The sequence below is a fragment of the Typopeltis vanoorti genome, chromosome 4 (genome assembly GCF_054136105.1).
Source record: "Typopeltis vanoorti isolate ZY-2024b chromosome 4, IOZ_Tvanoo_1.0, whole genome shotgun sequence".
Taxonomy (NCBI): domain Eukaryota; kingdom Metazoa; phylum Arthropoda; class Arachnida; order Uropygi; family Thelyphonidae; genus Typopeltis; species Typopeltis vanoorti.
Genome location: NC_143552.1, coordinates 87463820 through 87483151, shown reverse-complemented (window position 1 = coordinate 87483151; position 19332 = coordinate 87463820). Strand labels below are relative to the sequence as shown.

Genomic DNA, 19332 nt, shown 5'->3' with positions numbered 1-19332 from the left:
ATAGACAACATCCAGCTATTTAAACACCCAGATTTTTACCTTCTCCTTAATTTCTTTCCCAAAAATCTCAAGATGTGTTTTAGATTTTGCAACTTCTCATGTGCAGGTGATATAAATGCACACACAAAGGCTATTTTTAGGCAAAATAAGTGGTTATTTACATCATCTCTTAAGTAGTGATGTGATTTTGTCTTCCAATAACCTGTGCAATGTGTATATTTATAGAGAGAACAAAAAAATTCTTCTCATCCTATATCATTACTCTAAAGTACACCCAAATGTATTACATACACAGCTTACAAATTACAAGATATTTTCATGGAAGCCATCATTGCAATACAAAATTTCACTGATAATGAATAACTTGTTATGACAATGATTAAGAAAAAAAAAAAAAGAAAAAAATTATCATTTAATGTATATTCAAAACTTACATCATATTTACTTGCAGTTATAGTGTGAACAGTAGCATCCAATGCTCCCAGTTTAATTTTTCCTTTCAGTTCTGTTGCTGCTTCAGCCCAATGGGGTTCCAAATTTTTGCAGTGTTGACACCATGGAGCAAAAAATTCCACCAGCCACATATCGTTGCTCTGAAGTACCATGTCTTCAAAATTGGAATCTGTCAGCTCTATAACATCTTTTTTATCCCCCTAGATTTAAATGCAGAGTTATTATTTATTTAGCCTAATGAAAAATATGTATCCACATTTAACATTATAAAGAATCTGAACAATTCCCCCTCCCCCAAAATAAAGAAATAAAAGAACAGCGACCATATGATTTTCAGTACCATATCATGAAATCAATTTTTCGGCTTATCAGTAATTGCATGTTTGATATATAATCACTTTGCAAACAGCATGTCATCTTTGGTAGTAATGGACACCAATTAATTTTAGATTGCAACACTAAAACTGAATAAAAGTATTCAAGATGCTTCATTTTGAAATAATTTTTCACTAAGGAAGTAAATGAGAATGTTATTCAGATACATTATATCTGAATGACATTCTCATTTACTTAACTAGAATGATTCTGAGTTGCACCTACAGCTCAAAGAAATTTTTCTAATGATTTCTTTTTAAAATCAGTCATGATCAGAAGCAATCAAGTTCTCTACTAACAATACTGAATTATGTTAGAACAGAACTTATTATGCAAGTACACAATGCTAGTAACAATATAAATGAGCATATGCTTGTGAAACTCTTAAAGTTCAAGTTGCAGTCATGGGGAAATGCATGGTATAACCTTTTGATCAGGTGAATCCATCTTGAATACAGCACACCTAGTTGGTTGCTGATGGCACATGGCAGTTATGATGTATATGGAATAATGCAAAATAGATGAAACCAACTCCTACAATTGGGACAAAAGTAGGAAGTGTAGATGCTTGAGGCAAGCAAAAGGAAGAAAACTTATAAGATAATCAGCAAGTGACAGCTATCATACAATGACACAGAGTGCATGAACAGTATCCTAAGATGATAATTAACCATAAACACCCATGACACATCTAATTCTAGGACAAAAAAGGTCAACAAAACCCTCACTGAAGGTCACCATTGAAAGCAACTAGTCAGCAGAATGACAGTTGGACACTAGCAATGCAAAAATGTACAAAGATCTGTCAAAGTCAGTTTCTTGCTCCAAAAAACAACTATACAAAAAGCACAAACAATCCAAGTTAGTGGACCCCTTGTGGAAGTTTCCATCTAGGTGGTGGAACTGTGGAACAATGGTGTGTGTGTGTGTGTGTTGATGGCCAAAATTAGAATCTCACTCATACTGACCCACATCACTATATTGTAAAATACCTGCTATTTGGTGATGGACATTTCTATTTTTATACAAAAGAAAAATTATCACCATCATTAATTTTCTGATATGTAACCCCAAGGAGTGTTCAGGTTACTATGATAGCACTACATCATTAAGTTTAGATTATTATTAATCTCCTATCAACAATTTTCCTCCAAATCCTATTACTTGCGAGCACTCCAATATTGCCATATCTAACATTTCGTGCTTCTAATACACTTCTGACTGAATCAATCCACCTAGACCTTGGTCTTCCTTTGGGTCTATTTCCTACCATCTTGGCATCAAACACCTGTTTTGCTAACCATTCCTCCCATTCTATTTAAAAATGGCCATACCACCTTAGATTAGCTCTGCTTATACATTCTTGAATGCTAATAGTGTCAAGTTTCTTTCTAATATCTTCATTTTTATTATGATTCTGCCATTGACACCATTTGTCCACACACCTAATTTTTCTCAGAACCCTCATATGTGTGTGGTCTCTAGTCTTTGATAAAGTGCTTTATTTCTAACTGAACTCTACCTGCATTCTGCTAGGTTAGTGTTTTGACTAATTTCTCTTATTCCATGCAAATTTATTCAGCTGGCTACCCACTATATGTTACTTGTTCTATAATATATTCAGAATGCAGTTCAAGTTTCTATGTTCCTGCGTATTTTCATAGTCAATTGCCGATTTTCATGTGACATCTGTTATTCAATATAGTTAGAGAATTCTTGAGGCTTGCACTAGGCATGTTTAGGAGTGCAACATCATCTGCATAAAGCAAAGAGCTAAGTCTGACATCTCCAATTCTAATATCAGGCCTAATGCCACTTTTTGTAATAATGTGATCTATATAGATGAATAAGAATGGAAATAATGTGCATCATTGTCTTACCACTGATTTTATATCAAACCATCTTCCTGTATTTCCTTCAATTCTAACTGGTGACTGACTACTTAAATATAGACTATGTATTGCTCTGTATGTTATATTCACCCCATATAATTGAAGTGCTCTGAAAACTTTTCTCTGTCACCTTGTCATATACCTTTACTAGAGATCCTTGTCATATTCCCACGATTTCTCAATTATTTGTCTTAAAGTGAAAATCCGATCTTGACACAATCTATTTGGCTTGAAATCAGCTTGTTCTTCTCCAAGTTTCTCTTCCACAATCTTTCTCAACCAACCTATTTTCAAGTATGCTTGCATAAATCTTACCTGGAACAATCAGTAGAGAAATTTGTAATTCTCACATTCAGCTCCATGTGCTTTATTATAGATAAGTAAAATGAGAGCTCGACACCAGTCATTGGGGATTTGACCTTCTATCCAGGCTCTATGAATTATGCAGTGTAGCCACTGCAAAACTTTTATACCTCCATACCTAAGCAATTTGAAACCAGATGCCTTTCCATATTTCAAGTTTTTGAAAGCTTTTTCTATCTCAGGTATTGATATGTACTCCTATTTGCATTTCTCTTGAAAATTTTTTAGTACGGTTCTGTCACTGTCTTTCAAAGTAATTACTCCAGACATCTAGGATATCCTTCTCTTCAGTTTTCATGTCACTCTTATCATATTTGATTCCTTTTACAGTACTCTTTCCTCCATTTTTAAGCTTCACTAACCTCCAGAACATTTTGCCACTTCCTGATATTTATTTTCCACACTCTTATCAAATTCTTCCCATAACTTGTTGGGCTACTTGTACACATCGATTAGTTCACTTATATTTTTCTCTGTATTCTTTTAGGGCATCTGCCGACTTATTTGCTACGCACTTTCGGTATGCTTTCTTCTTTTCTAAGACTGCTTCTTTAACTTCTTATGTCCACCATGATGCTCTTATTTTTCTATCCTTGCAGACAACTTCACCATATACCTCCCTAGCTGAATCAATCAATGTCTTCTTTAGACTTTTCTACCAAGAATCCAAGACTTGGTTCTTGTTTTCAAATTGCTTCAAATTTTCTTCAATAATGTTTGCATAGTTGAGTTTACCATTTATCTGTAAAAGTTGCTCAACTTTAATTCTTTTTAAAACTTTCTTACATACTGTTCTTTTGAATGTGATATCCATGTTTATCCTGCTTAGTACTAAGTAATGGTCACTTCCGATTTCTAATACTCCGTACAATCTTATCCCGAATGAGCATTATGATATCACTATTAACAATGACATATTAATGATACTTCTTATTTCTTGTGCCTTCTCTCCATGTGAACTTGTGCACATCTTTATGTTGAAAGATGGTGTTAATAATGACTAGTCCAAGTCCCGAGCAGGTCCATTAAATAAATACAATTATTATTACTATTCCAAGAAAAATTAGTAGTAATTTAATAAGAATATTAGAAAGGTATCCCTAATATTCTCATTAGGGATACCTTCTACCATCTTCAGAATGACTAAACACATTCATCCCATTCTGAATGTGTCAATATAAATGATGAAAACAATTCTTACCAATCTGAAATGGAGCAAAAATAAAAGTTCAACATGAAAGATCTGATGAAAGGAGCTGAGCCTGTCAAATTCAAGATAGAATTGTGATCACAACTCGAAGCTAACAATGTGCCTATTCAAAACCTTAGAAAAAATATGAAGTTTTGGAGTAGGCTGTTTTGTAATACATTACTGGAACATTCTTGAATTTATAGTAGTTCACTCAGAAAGTCCATTAGTGTATATCAAAATGAAATTTCTACCTGTAACTCATTCTGGCAGAAAAGTATATGATCAAAGATAATGAAGATTGTTAAAACTGATTCATCTAAAAGATGAAACAGTTTCAACCTTCACTGACTTGTTGAAGGTTTTTTCCCCACTTGGTTATACTATAAATTAAAAGATACCAAAAAATTATATTATTGGTTTCATCCTTTATCCAAGTGTAAGCAAACAAAGTTTATACATGAAGTAACTTCATGACTGGACTACTTACGTGGGTGGTCTGAAAAGTTCTCGGCCTAACAATGAAAAAACGAAGTTATAATTTCAAAATTATTTTTCAACATAATCTCCCTCAAGACTAATACATTTATTCCAGTGATGCTCTAATACCATTATCCTGTCCCTATAGTGGTTCTCAGTAAGATCTGCAAATACTCCCCCCCTCTACAGCTGCAATCACCTCTTGATTCGGGGGGGGGGGGGGGGGCACTGACCAGCGAGTTTTAGTTTTGGGAAGACATAAAAGTCAGAGGGAGCCAAATCTGGGGAATAGGGTGGATGTTCCAACAATTCATAGTGCAGATCCCTTAATTTTACCATTGCCAAAACACCTTTGTGGGCAGGTGCATTATCCTGATGAAAGATGATTTTTTTCTTCTGCAAACTGAGTCTTTCCTCGGGACTTTTTTCATTTAGTCTGGTTAAAAGATTGAAATAATATTCCCTGGTTATTGTTTTATTCTTTAAGATAATTAATAAACAAAATGCCTTTAGCATCCCAAAAACATCGATGCTATGACCTTTCCTGCTGATGGAACTGACTGTCTTCTTTGGTGAACAACCGGCTTCTGTCCACTGTTTGGATTCTGGTGTGTAATGGTGAATCCAAGTCTCATCCATAGTAATAAATCAACGCACAAAATCAGTTTTATTCTTGTTAAAATGCTTCAAGCACTGTTCAGAGATTTTCATGCGAGTGCATTTTTCATGCACAAAGCTTTTTCTTTTGCAATTCTTCATGCAAAATTTATCCTACATGTTCTTTTGAAATGCCTATAGTCTCAGCAATTTCATGCACTTTGACTCGCCGGTCATCCAATACCATATCGTGCACTTGATCAATGATTTCTGTTGTTGTTATACTTTCTGGAATCCTTCATGTGGATCATCTTCAAGGCTGGTACGGCCACGTTTAAACTCAGCAGCCAATTTCTTAATTGTTGACAATGAAGGAGAAATGGGCCCATAAATGTTTATGAACTTTGAATGATTTTCTTTTGCCGTTAAACCTTCTTTTACAAAGAATTTTATAACCACACGATATTCAATTTTATCCATATGTGGAAGAGCTTATTTCGTTGCACATGTTGATTGGATTTTAACGGTATAGATGCAAACACAGATTGATAAGAAAATAACTATTTATTAACTTAAATGCTAATATTGCGCAGATATTATGTCCAGCATCTTCAGAGCACACAAACAAAATTTGTTGCAGTAGCGAGACAACTGCAATCCAGTATAACAGTGGGACTAGTATAAGTAATTGTAGTGCGCAACACAGACTAAAATCCTAATTAGGCACCATTGTTGTGTCGCTTTCTTTCTTATCACAACTATTTTAACCTTTTATGCTATATCTCCGTAATACACTCTATCGGGTAACATGTGGTACCTCTGAGGGACAATGGAATTTCCTCGAGATCGAGGCAGTACCAGAGTATCAGAGTGTCCGAGATTTACCTTTCGTAAAATGCCAAGAAATTTATTTTGTTTCGCCGCGCCACTTAGCACTATTAGATTATTAATATTAACAACCAAGAGGTAATCTCAGGACAGTATTTAATGATACCTATCAACTCTGCAGACGTGGCCAAAATATACCCTTTTAATATCCCGCATAGGTTCGCATTAATATTTTATAAGCAGTGCATCGGATTCCAGAAATCACAGAAAGTCTTTGTTAGAATCAAAAGCAAGGTTTATTATACTCAAAAGTTGATACACATAACAACATAAATTAAAATCCCATCTTAAGGGAGCTCCAGACAAGATATATAATATTCAAACACTACTATTACACTTATAAAATATTATACAGTAGCTTCCTAAAGTAAGAATTATATTGACCTTCGCTAATGCATTAATCATGTACTATTATCACAATCAATCTAAAACTCCGTAGCTCTGTCAGACTACACAAGATAACATTCATATCTTTCACAATCTCTTTACATTATGCCAATTCTTTACTCTAACATATCCTTAACTTCATTCAATATAAAGGCAAACTTAAACACAATGACAGATAGTAAGATTAAATTCAATATCCCTCTAAACTGATAGCAATACAATCTTATCCCATATCATTAATGTTCTTCTATAACATAGTAACATGGCACATATCTTTCATTCGTGTTCTGTGAAACACAAACAAAGTTTATTTATCTTCCCCTTTTTGGCTCTTTAGTGCTTCATAGGTTCACAGGAAACTGGCCTTCTGTGGACAGCCGGACTTGCTTCTTTTCGCAGAGAATACGGCTACCAAGACCGTAGCTGCCTATCAGGAACCCTCCGATACCGAGGGCACTCACACCCTACGCCACCACGAAATATAAGGGAAATATAAAAAGAGGGAAATATAAGGGTCACATGACCCTTATATTTCCCTCTTTTCTTCGACGTTTCTCGCCCTTTTCGATGTCCAGCCAACTCTCACATGCTATTATGTCACGGTGTCCATTCTCTCCCCCGCTATCACACGTACGCTGACGTCACGTTGTTTGCTTGGGGCGAGCTGCTCCCTCGCGTTACGGCTCCGTGACCTTTGGACTTGACTCCCCCCCTCCCCCCAACTGTTGAATTTGTGCTTACATTTTATAATTCTTTTATACATGAACTTTTATAATGCTCTGTTACTGTTTCATACCTTCAATATTAATTTAATCACATTTGCGAATGGCACAAAATACATACTTATTTACCCTTTTATAGCAGAACATGCTTGATACATATTACTTATTTTACACTTAGAGGCAATTTACTGTATTTATCTCATTCTTTTGTTTGGAAAAGCATGTTAGACTGTGATAAAATAGGAGTTCATAAATTTCCACTCTATCACAATCTAACACCATCTAAGTTAAAAAAAAAAATAATAATAATAATTTGGTCTTAGGATGACTGTCTCCCAATTCTTTGGTAGATTTATACAGCCATACTTGTTGAGGTTTGGAGTATGTTTCAAGGCTTCTGTTGATTCCAGAAACAACCTTTCTGATTTGTAAAAGCTTCTATGCAGTACTTTTGTTTTTTTCCAATTGATCCTGTGTGCTGGGATATCCAAAGCATGGTCTGCCAGACCCGGACTTGCCACAGTAAAAGTGCCGGATATATTTTTTGTGTTCACTGAGGCAGATGTCCATAGTTCTTCCTGTCTGTCCATAGTAGACTCGATGACATGAACAGGGCACTTCATAGCTTCCTGGATGTGATAAAGGAAAGAATCTGTCCTTAGGTGAACGGATGAGAGTTGCCAATTTCACATAATGTTTAAATATGGTATGTAGTTGGTTTTTGTTTCAGATGTGCCTTTAATGTATGAGATGGTGATAATTTTGTTGTCTTCTGTGGTGGGATATTGGGGGAGATTTCTGGGGAGCATTTAGTATTTTATCTATCTTATGGGGATTATTGCCATTGGTCAGGAAGGTGTGATGCAGGTGAGAAAATTCAGCAGTGAGAGCAACGTCATTGGAACAAATTGCTCTAGCTCTATGGGTTAGTGTTTCTAAGATCCCATATTGTCGAGAAGGGTGATGGTGTGATTGTTTGTGTAAATATCTCCCTGTATGTGTGGATTTTCTATAAACCGAGAATGATAAAGAACCTTCTGGAAGACGTGTGATCAGTGTGTCCAAGAAGGGCAGACAGTCATTGGCTTCTAGTTCCAGTGTAAAGTGGATTTTAGGGTGCTGGCTATTTAGATGTACTAAAAATGTATTCAATGTGTCTAGGCCATGTGGCCAAATAGCAAACATCAATTTTATTCATTTCAAGGGATACAGACAACACTTTTGCTTCAGACAGCTATATAACTTTTCAGACCACCCTTGTACATAACTGTAGCCCACAAAGAATGTGGAGAACCAACTAGGACATATGATTTAATGTGGAATCCTAAATTTCCATGGTGTGAAACATTAATAGGTATTCATTTGGATGGCGAATACCTAGTGGGATCTCGAATGAGTTGACCATTTGAGATCCCACTGACCCAACTGCATTCTGTATTGTATGAAACTAAGTTAACATTATGAGGGTACTAAATTATTAAATATCAAATAGAATATTAAATATCAAATTAAATTAAGGTATCTATCACACAGTTATAAAAGGGTCCTTGAAAAGTCAGCTACTGGAACAACCTCAAAGGAATTAGAAAAATACCATGTCAGTATAACAGACTAAGAGGACAAAAACAGATACGATCTTTTAAATAATTTTAAGGATCTCAACTGTTTGCCTTCTTTTTTTTGTGTGTGCGCACGCATGTAGCTCTTCCCTTTTTCCCTGATCTCATTTTTTTTCCCAAATGTAAAAACTGTTGTCAACCAGCATGAGTTTTACAACACATAACAGGGATGCACCATGCAATAGTGCTGTCAAATGGAATTTGGCCTGCTAATGTGCATCAAAGTTTTAACTTTGCTACACATCAGCTGGGAATAAAATATCCATTCTTTATGAAAATTCAAACTAAGTTTAACAATAAATTAAAGATACCAAGAAATTATATTCTTGGTTTAATCCTTTATCCAAGTGTAAGCAAACTATTAGCTCATAAATTTATAACATAACCAAGTGAAAAAAACTTTGTAAAGTTTTTTTTCACTTGGTTTTTCACAACAAAAACATTTAAGTTTTCGTTGGCAACTTCTATTTAATTAAATGTATTAATAAGATATACACTTCTGTCATGTTATCATGATACTGCTTCCCATAATACCATTGAAACTCGAACCTTAGTAGTTTTATGGAAGAACAATAGGCCTAATTAGTATAAACCATAATACAGATTTTTTCTGTATCTAATTTTGTCAGCTAGGTGGAATATCGAAGATCTTGGTTAAGAGTTATCTGAAAAGGTAAGCTTATTTTTGTTTTAAAAAAATATTGTTTGATAAACTGTTTTGGGTTTTGCTTTATTTAAAGTTTTATATTAATGATAACTGTTGTAATTAGTTGATGAAGCTAGAGACAAAGGTTGTAGACAATGAATTTAAGTTAAAAGACCACTACATTAAAGTGGCTAAGTCATTCTCATCAGATAAATATATACAGGGTATCCAAGGCTAGAGATATCCAAAAATAACAGTTTATGGGAGAACCACTCATTTTCTCAAACTAAAGCTCAGTTAATAGGAAATCTCTCCAAGATTTGTTTTATCACACTTTCAAGATTACTAGTGTGCATGCACAAAAACAGCATAAGAACGGCTATTGCCTCAGTTGATATATGGATACCACAACAGAAGGTGCAGTGCATGCTTTGGTTAGCTGAATTAAAATCAGATATGCATGTTCAGCAGTGTGCACGACAGGAATGGAATGTGGATCCTCCCACATCAAAATCAATTCTTCAGTGGGATAAGACCTTAAAAGAGAGTGGAAGTTTGGTTTCACAAACTGGGAAAAACCCAAAAAAACATGTGACCAATGAGATTGTGGATCAGGTGCATGCACCATTCTCTAGGTAAGAGCCCATGTAAGTTAATGTAAGACAGGCTAATAATAAACTGCAGATTCTTTGTTCAACAGTTACACAACATTGTTCACAAACTTCACCATTTGCACCTTCAGAGAGATGATCAGCTGCAACAATGAAAGACTCTTGCTGAGAATCCTCATCAAGTGATCAAAAATGAAAGAGCATACTAAAAGTCAGTGTCTGTCTGGTTAGGAATGCACAAAAATGGCATTCCCCCCCCCCCTTTTTTTTTTATAGAGCACACAGTGATGGGACATGCTTACCTTGACATGCTGAATATCTTCGCTGTTCCACAGATTCCCCCAGGTTTCACATTTCAGCAAGATGGTGATCCACTACACTTACATTAAGAGGTTACTACATTTCTGAAAGAGACATTTCCTGCATGTTGGATCAGAATCGGAGGCCCAATTGCCTGGCTGCCTAGATCTCTGGATATGACTCCAGTGGAGTTTTTTGTATGGAGCTTTAATAAAGACTGTGCACCAGAGGAAAAAAAAGTTCAAGATTTGGACTATTTGAAACAGTGCATCATTGCAGCAGTTCTAATAACACCTCAGATGCCAGAATACACTTGGAAGAGCTTCAGTATCATTTTGATATCTGTCAAGCTACAAAAAGTGTTCACATTGAACTTTACTAACCTTCTGATAAAAACTTGGTGAGTTACTCTATATAATAAAAAAAAAATATTTTAATAAACCTTATAGATGCTGAGATATACGTGTGTATTTCTGGATACCTATAACCTGGATATATAGGGTCCAAGGAGATGGGGAGACAGATGAAAAGATAGTGACTGAGATGATAACTGGGCTATGGAATTGAGCATTTGAAAACAGCATGAGGGAATACAGTCTAAGTTTTAGGAATAGATGGAGGAAAGATATAATATATATGCAAGTTAGTAAAGGGATCTTACAATATACACTAATGAGACTTTTGCAGCTCATAGCTGGTGGAGGCAAAACTCTGGGTTATACCTGGAAGTTGGCTAAGAATGTTGCTAGGAGGCATGTTAAGGCAGGGTTCTCCTGACATGTGGAACTGGCTACAATCAGATGTTAGTACAACCTCAGTGTATGTGGTCAAGAAAAAATGAGAGATATTAAAGTAGGAGTATCTAAATGAATCCTTCAATGAATCCTCTGACTCCCTAGAGGAACTTCTATAATAAATTTTCACAATTTCTTTGTTGAACTTTAATCAGCTCTTATGCAATCGTTTCTTTGTGATTCACAAGGTATAAACTTGAAAGGCAATCAGAAAAATGTACAAATCAAATACTGAAGTGGCTTAAAAAAGTTCCATATTTGGTCTCTAGAGGAGCGTTTCTAGACCAAGTTAAAAAAAATTGTAATTAATAAAAATAGGAAAAAAAATCCTTAGCCCACCTATGGAATACTAATGTACTATAAGTTCACAACTCTTTCAAGAGTGGGAGTTACATGAAAGTTAGCTACTGAGTAGAAATACATTTATTTGATTAACCATGGTAGTATGTACAACTTTCATGAATGCACAACAGGAATTAAGAACAATCAACACAGCAAATATTAATAGTAGTAGAATTCTTCCTATAAAGATCTGAAATGCAAACACTACAATAGCATACAGAAGTGACCTCATTACTAATTTATATAGAGCCTTGTCTTTAAACCATCAAACATTTTTTTTTAAGCAATACAACCAAACAAATATACCTTTTTCCTGCCTCCATCACTTTTTTTTCCAGATAGCTTTCCTTCAACGATTTTTTTCAGTTCTTTGAAAGCTGCATCAATTAGTCCCTGGGCTGTCCTAGGTCCATTATAATCTATAGGACTATTTTTATTTCCTCCAAAAATTTTTACAGTAGGAAAACCTTTAACACCATATTGTCCACCTAATGACTTATGCTGATCAGCATCAACTGATCCCACTTGTACTATGTTCTATAAAAAAAACAAGATTCATTATAAGTAAAAAACTTAAATATCTAACACGCACACAATTAAGCATAACACAGGTAACTCTCATTATACATGGGGGTTGCATTCTCAAGAATCGCCATGTGTATTGAATATGCATAAAACAGTGAGGTTTATAACATAGGATAATAGAGGTTGCATTCCCAAAAGGGCAAGATTCCGATCTTTCAAGATGAATTTAATCTAAAATATGCCTGTTTTTCATACATGTTAAGACATAAGAGTAATAAATAAAATATTCAGTACATATAAAACAAACAACTATTAAAGTAGTTCTTTATTCTCACAATTAATACACCACAACTTAATCACATCTTCAGCTGGCATGCTGAAGTTGATTTGTAGGAGGCTAAAAGCTATTTTTTTTTAAGAATCTCTCAATTGAAACCAGACTTCCAGTTTAACTTCTGCTTATAACCTCTTGGTGTGTAGTCTCCTTCTGCTACATTTGCTTTGAAGAGAAATTCACAAAATTCTTCAGTGGCAATGTGATATACAGCTGCAGCCACACCAGTAATGGTGAGATTGTGGAAGGCATAGCAACTCTTATAGCAGTTGAACCATCCATAATTTCTGACAAAAGGTGTTGGATGCTTTTCATCTTCCATCAGATTTTCATACAAATCTTTTGCCTTCTCTTGTATGACCACCCCAGACAAAAGACATGTTCTGCTGGTTTTGATGCTGGATCCACATAGCCAGCATCCTTTCCATTTTCTCAATTGCATGACATCAAGATTGTTACGCTAGTCACACTAAGATTAGTAGATGACTGAGCACTCTTGCAAATTGTAGAATCATCCAATCCCATGGTCCTTTGGATGTCAATGCTACACTCAATTTTAATCAAACTGACTCAGAACTTCCAACCTCAATGCTGAAGAATGGGATTTGTTAGGCCTTTTCTTCACTTAGTCTAATTATTCACATTCTTCTTTTCACTTGGTTTCTTTTATTTTTTCTTATGCCAGACATCCTGCTCAATGGGCAGGAAGTTATTCACAGATATAGCCAATACTGCATACACCAACAAGGCAGTAGGGACACAAAATGAATACTGAGCCACTGAACATAGTGGATAGGAAACAACAACAGTCCTTATGTATCATAATAATGAAACTGTATATGCAGAAACATGGATAACAGAATTGCATATAATGAGAGTTATATGTAATAAATTAGTGGAAGAAATTTAAAATTCTCTCTCACACACACTACAACATTACATGTTACTAAATGAAATTTTTTTAACAGAAAGTATTTTCTTTTATTTAGACTTCTGTAGAAAATCTAGAGCTGGAACCAAGAACTGGAGACCCTAACTGAAGCAGACCAGAACAAATTGATGCTTGTTCAAGTACAGCTTATATTACATAAACAATGATAAATTGTCCTTTATTTTTAAAAGTGTTTCTCAACATCAAAATCTTAAAACCAAGGAAAGTTACTCTTTTTCTGTTAATGGGCTCTAAACATTAAATATTAAACAGATAAGTTTTATATAGCATAGATTGATATGAGATTTTATGGTGTAAGTGCAAGGATTATATTTGCAGTTCTGAGTGAGAAAGAGAAATTAATGCAACTTTTATTTATTTTTTGCTGTTATGACAACCTAATAAAGGTTTTTCCACTCCTGAATAAAACTATGAAGCAAAAATACTGATACACATCTGATGGAGCCAGATAACAGTATAACAGATGAAACTAATACCTCCTGTCCTCTCTAGAGATAGAATGTACTATATATTCTCAAATTATTATTATTATACAGGCACCTCCATGGAGTTCCAAGACTCATCGCAGGAGACCCAATCTATCTTACCTCTCCTTGAACCCATTAACAGAAAAAGCACTCGCAACTGACTCTGGCAACACATTCCACTCATTCACCACTCTCCAAGCAAAAAATGTAGTCCTTACACCCTACTAACTACACCTTTATTCAACATCCAGAAATGACCCCATGTTCTGGTCCCTCTAATGAAGTGCTGAAACATTTTCCCTGCATCTTACCTATAAAATTAAAATTCTTTAAGCAACTTAAATGTTTCTATCATATCTCCTCTTTTCCTCCTATCAACCAACTTCTGCAATACACATACCTTCAATCTATCTTCATAGAGAACATTCCACAGGCCACTCACAATCTTGGTCACTCGCCTCTGAATCCTCTCCACTGCTTCCTCATCCAAAAAACCCAGGGGCACCAGACTTGAGCACAGTAATCCAGTTGTGGGCATATCAAGGCCTTATAAAGAGGAACAACTTTCTTATCTCTACTTGTTAATGTGTTCTTCAATAGCCAAGTAATCTTATGGGCCACCTTAGCAATATGTCCTCTAAACTTGAACTCTCTGTCTACCACCATCTCTAAATCTCTAGCTTCATCTATTTCCTGAAGTGCAGTGCCATCAACGTTATACACAGCTTGTAATTTATTTATCTCAAAATGCATTACTTTACATTTCTCAACATTAAACTGACACCCATTAACTTTTGTCCCATGCGGACAGTATATTTAAATCTTCCTGTAAGCTCTCGACATCACCTTGATTAACTATTACTCCACCTAATTTTGCATCATCAGCAAACAACTGAATATTTCCTTTCAGGTTATTTCCGATAACATATATGCACAAATTAAACAGCAATGGTCCCAGCACTGAACCTTGTGGCACACCACTAGTCACCTGTTTTCGTCTCGATTCTGCCCCTACATATATACCACTTTTTGATATCTGCCCAGCAGCTACCTCCTTATATATTTAATCACTGTCATATCCAATCCCCATTTGTTCTAATTTGTGGTATTCTGTCAAATGCCTTTGCAAAATCATCATGTAGCCATTTCCTTTATTCAACTCAGCTGTTACTCTATAAAAAAATAAGCAAATTACTAAAGGCATGACCAACTCTTTACAAAGCCATGTTGACCCTCAAACAGTATCATATTTCTATCTACCCATTCTTGAATTCTCTTTGTTACTGCTTTTTCTAGTACTTTTACCACCACGTCTGAGATACTGATTGGTTAATAATTTGCTAATGCACTCTTAGAACCTCCCTTATGCAAATGAACAATTTTGCCCTCTTTAGAGGCAAACTGAGGAGGAGGGGATTGATAGCCAATGAGTTTATATGTAGATTGTGCAAAAGAAATGATGTAGAGTGGATCTGTGGTTTGTTTGATGGAAAGAAGGATTTGTACAATGCAGATGGACTACATCTGAATGGTTTTAGTGTTAGGTGTGCGGAGAGATCTTTGTTCACTGAGAATGCTGACTTGCAAGTTCAGGAAACTTAAGCAATTAGGGTGGAAGCAAGTAGGTTTGTGTGAAGGCACCCATGAAGTGAGTGAGTGTGAGAATGACCAGGTGAGGATTCTAGTCTCTCTCTCAAGCAAAAATTTTGAATAGGGTAGTCAATTCAGAAAGTGAAAGGTAGGTGGGGGGGGGGAAGACTAAAGGGATGCTGCAGTTTTTATATACAAATGCCAGAAGTATGAGGAACAAGAGGGAAGAGTTTTTGGCATTGGTTAGTGCAACCTTGCCAAAGGTTATAGTCATTAGTGAGACTTGGCTAACAGCAGATGATGTAGTTACAAGAATAGAATGTGAAGGGTTTAGTATTTTCAGGGAAGATAGAGAATATGAGACAGGCAGGAGAGTGGCTGTTTATCTGAAGCAATCTGGTGTAAGATTAAGACCAATAAGACAAAATATACAGTTAGTTGTTGCTATTGGTCAGGGAGTTCCACAGATGATCTGGAAGACATACATCACCAAATTAGTATACAAGTACAGGTTGAGTAATTATGGGGGACTTCAACTATGGAGATATAGACTAGAAGGAAGAGAGATCACATGGCAGGAAGGAAAAAGAATTTATACACCTGCTGAGGGATAATTACTTAAGGCAGCATGTGATGGAAGGGACTAAGGGTGAGAGAGCGTATTGGAGCTGGTCATAGGATCAGAAAATCTATCCATAACGAAAGTGACAACATTGCCTCCAATTGGTGAAAGTGACCATGCAGTCTTGACTTGGGAGATTGCAAAACATAAGGAATATTCTATTAAGAATATTCCTTACGAATAATCACCTGGCTTGTGGAAGTCAGGTGATTATGACATGCTTAGGAAAAGCTTAAATCTGTACCATGGCATAAAACACTGAAGGATAAGGATGTCAGTAGTGCATGGGATATAATTAAGGGTCATCTAGAGGAAGCAGTATTAAATTGTACACCTAAAGTAAAGAGACTTAATCAGATAGGAGTTACATGAATGAGTAATATCATTAAGCACAAGCTGCAGAAGAAGAAAATGCTGTGGAGGAATATATAAAGAGAAAGGTGATCAGTATGGCAAGGAAGGCAAAATCAGATTATGAGAAAAACTTAGCTGAGCAGGCCAAAGGAAATCCCAAAGAGTTCTTTTATGTGGAGAGAAATTATAACTATAGAAGATCAACCTTAATGAGTGATGGTCACAAGGAGACAGAAGCAGATAAAATAGCTGAATTACTGAGTGACCACTTTGCAAGCATATATCTTCCTAGTAAGGTTACCTATGCGACACACTAATGTGGGAACAGAGGTTGATGAATTAGAGGGACTTAGGATATTGCAGAATCTCAATAAAAATACAGCTGTGGGATTAGATGAGATATCAGCTAGGGTTTTGCAAGAATGTGCAAGGGAACTGGCAATACCTTTGACTGAGCTGTTTAAGTCTCAGCTGTAATTAATAATAAAATACAGTGTAAGCTGATTACATTAAGACTAATAAGCAAGCAGGCAATTTTTATCCTTCTGTTCAAATCAAAGATCTAGTCAGCATGTTTATCACCCATAAAGAAAGAACGTGCCCTACTTGGCACTAGCCAAGAAGGGCAACTCAGTAAATAAAATTATGTTGGATAATTATCTGCAGCACAACATTTGATAGGATACCAGATGAAAGGCTGTTGATGAAACTGGAAAATATGGATTTGGAATATAAACTTTTCACTTATATGTAGATAAATCTATACTGGTATCAAAAAATGGTATATGATGGGTAGGAATGTGCAAGATTTAAAGTGGCATGACATTAGGAAGGATCTAACAAGAGATGTTCAATTGTTTGCTAATGTAAAGATGAGCAGAGCAATAACAGATGCTAATGAATTGACTGGGCTAGAAATTTGGCCAAATGAAAATGGCTATCAGTTCAATGTTAATAAGTATAAAGTTATGCAGTTATGCAGACGTGATGAAATTTCCAGTAGCATATGTTATTAAATGAGTAGAAAGGCTTATGCACTGGCAGTACAGTGGCGCCTCGCAATTCGACAACTGAATTTCGCTGGCCGGCACATGTGCAATGTCATTTATTTGTCATTACTTGTTGGGCTGCATCAGTGTCTGCTTGTGTTGTTTGTGCTAATTTTCAATTCTGCATTTTTCAGAAAGTAAAAATTTTGTGCATCTGCAGCTGTTATTTTTTTGAGTGAAATTTAAGAATGGGTCCAAAGAGAAGTGAACAGAGGAATAATTCGGGAAAGAAGCACACTTGGTTGAGCATAGAGAAGAAGAAAGAAATTGTAGATAGAGTGCAGGAAAGTAGAACAATTACAGATGTAGCTCAAGAGTATGGCGTTCCTAGGTCAACTGACAACCTTTTAGAAACAGAAAGAGAAGATTATGGGTGCTAGGGTTCTGCTGGGTGCAATGAAGATTTCTGAAAATAATAGATGTTCAATCAATGAAGGGATGGAGAAGCTGATTATCACCTGGATTAGAGAAAGACAGAAGGGAGATCCAGTAACTCAGGCAATAATCTGTGAGAAGGCTAGGTTAATTTTTGAAGAATTGCAGAAGAAAACTCCAGGATGTACCTCAGAATCAAACTGAGGAATTTAAAGCAAGTCGAGGCTGGGTTTCACAGATTCCAAGGTAGAACAGGCATCCATAGTGTTCTCAGACAGGGGAAAGCTGCTAGTGCAGATAAAGAGGCTGCAGAAAAGGTGTGAAAAAATTTGAAGGTTATAGAAGGAAGGCTACCTGCTACAGCAAATTTTTAACGGGGATGAAACTGGGTTATTTTTGAAGTGCTTGCCAAATCGAACTTACATCATGCAAGATAGGCTTACCTTGTTATTGGCAGCAAATGTAAGTGGAGACTAAACTAAAACCACTTCTGGTGTACCACTCAGAAAATCCTCGGTGCTTTGGGAAGAAAATCATTAAGTCCAAACTGCCAGTGATGTGGAAATCCAATGCAAAAGCCTGGGTAGACAAACAAGTTTTCATTGGATTTTTGAGGTGTTTGCCCTGAGCGTGAAGAAGTTCCTCACTGAAAACAATTTGCCTTTGAAAGCACTGCTGGTCCTTGACAATGCTAGTGCCCATCCTCAAAACTTAGAGAACATTCTTGAAATTGACTTTATCAAAGTCCAGTTCTTGCCTCCAAACACGTCACTGATCCAACCCATGGATCAAGAAGTGATTGCATGTTTTAAAAACTTTACACCAAGGTTTTGTTCTCATGGCTTTTCGACGTGACTCACTCTTCTGACAAGACACTGAAGGACTTCTGGAAGATCGAGTTCAACACTCCCCAAGCCATTTCCTTTATTAACACGTTCGCTGCCACGCTACTTCGGCATATCCCGTATGCCAAGCAATTTCACTTCAAGGTCAGTACAGGTAATCTCATTGCCGGCGGTAAGCATCATACGAGTATACTCGTAGCTGGCTTGTGCAGAGCATATACCATCTATGAGTACACAGTTTTGCTGCTAGCTCCACAAGCCAAGTATTTTGACTTCTTCAAGGTCAGTATGGGTAATCTCATTGCCGGTGGTAAGCGTTATATGAGTATACTCGTAGTTGGCTTGTGTGGCTCATATACCAACTACAGGTATACTCATAGTTGGCAGCAAACGTGTTAAAACTGCCTGGGATGGAGTGACACAGAGAACCCTTTGTGCACTGTGGAAGAAACTTATTCCTAATTTTTCTCAGGATGACAACAGTGCAGACCAAGCAGCTGGAGAATCAGAAGAAGCTGCAGAGATCATTTCGACGATAGAGAATCTCGACATAGAAGAGGT

General features: G+C 36.1%; 1 protein-coding gene across 2 annotated transcripts in view; it reads right to left on the bottom strand.

Annotated features, from left to right (window-relative positions):
• The window catches only part of CaBP1 (Protein disulfide-isomerase A6 homolog CaBP1), a 208798-nt gene that overhangs the window by 99476 nt on the left and 89990 nt on the right, over positions 1-19332 (bottom strand). For both annotated transcript variants that reach the window (XM_090391328.1, XM_090391330.1), the window contains 2 exons: positions 11965-12195; positions 435-653 (listed from right to left, as the gene is read on the bottom strand). In XM_090391328.1, the coding sequence (XP_090247454.1) occupies positions 435-653; positions 11965-12195 (450 nt within the window). The remainder of the gene's footprint in view (positions 1-434; positions 654-11964; positions 12196-19332) is intronic.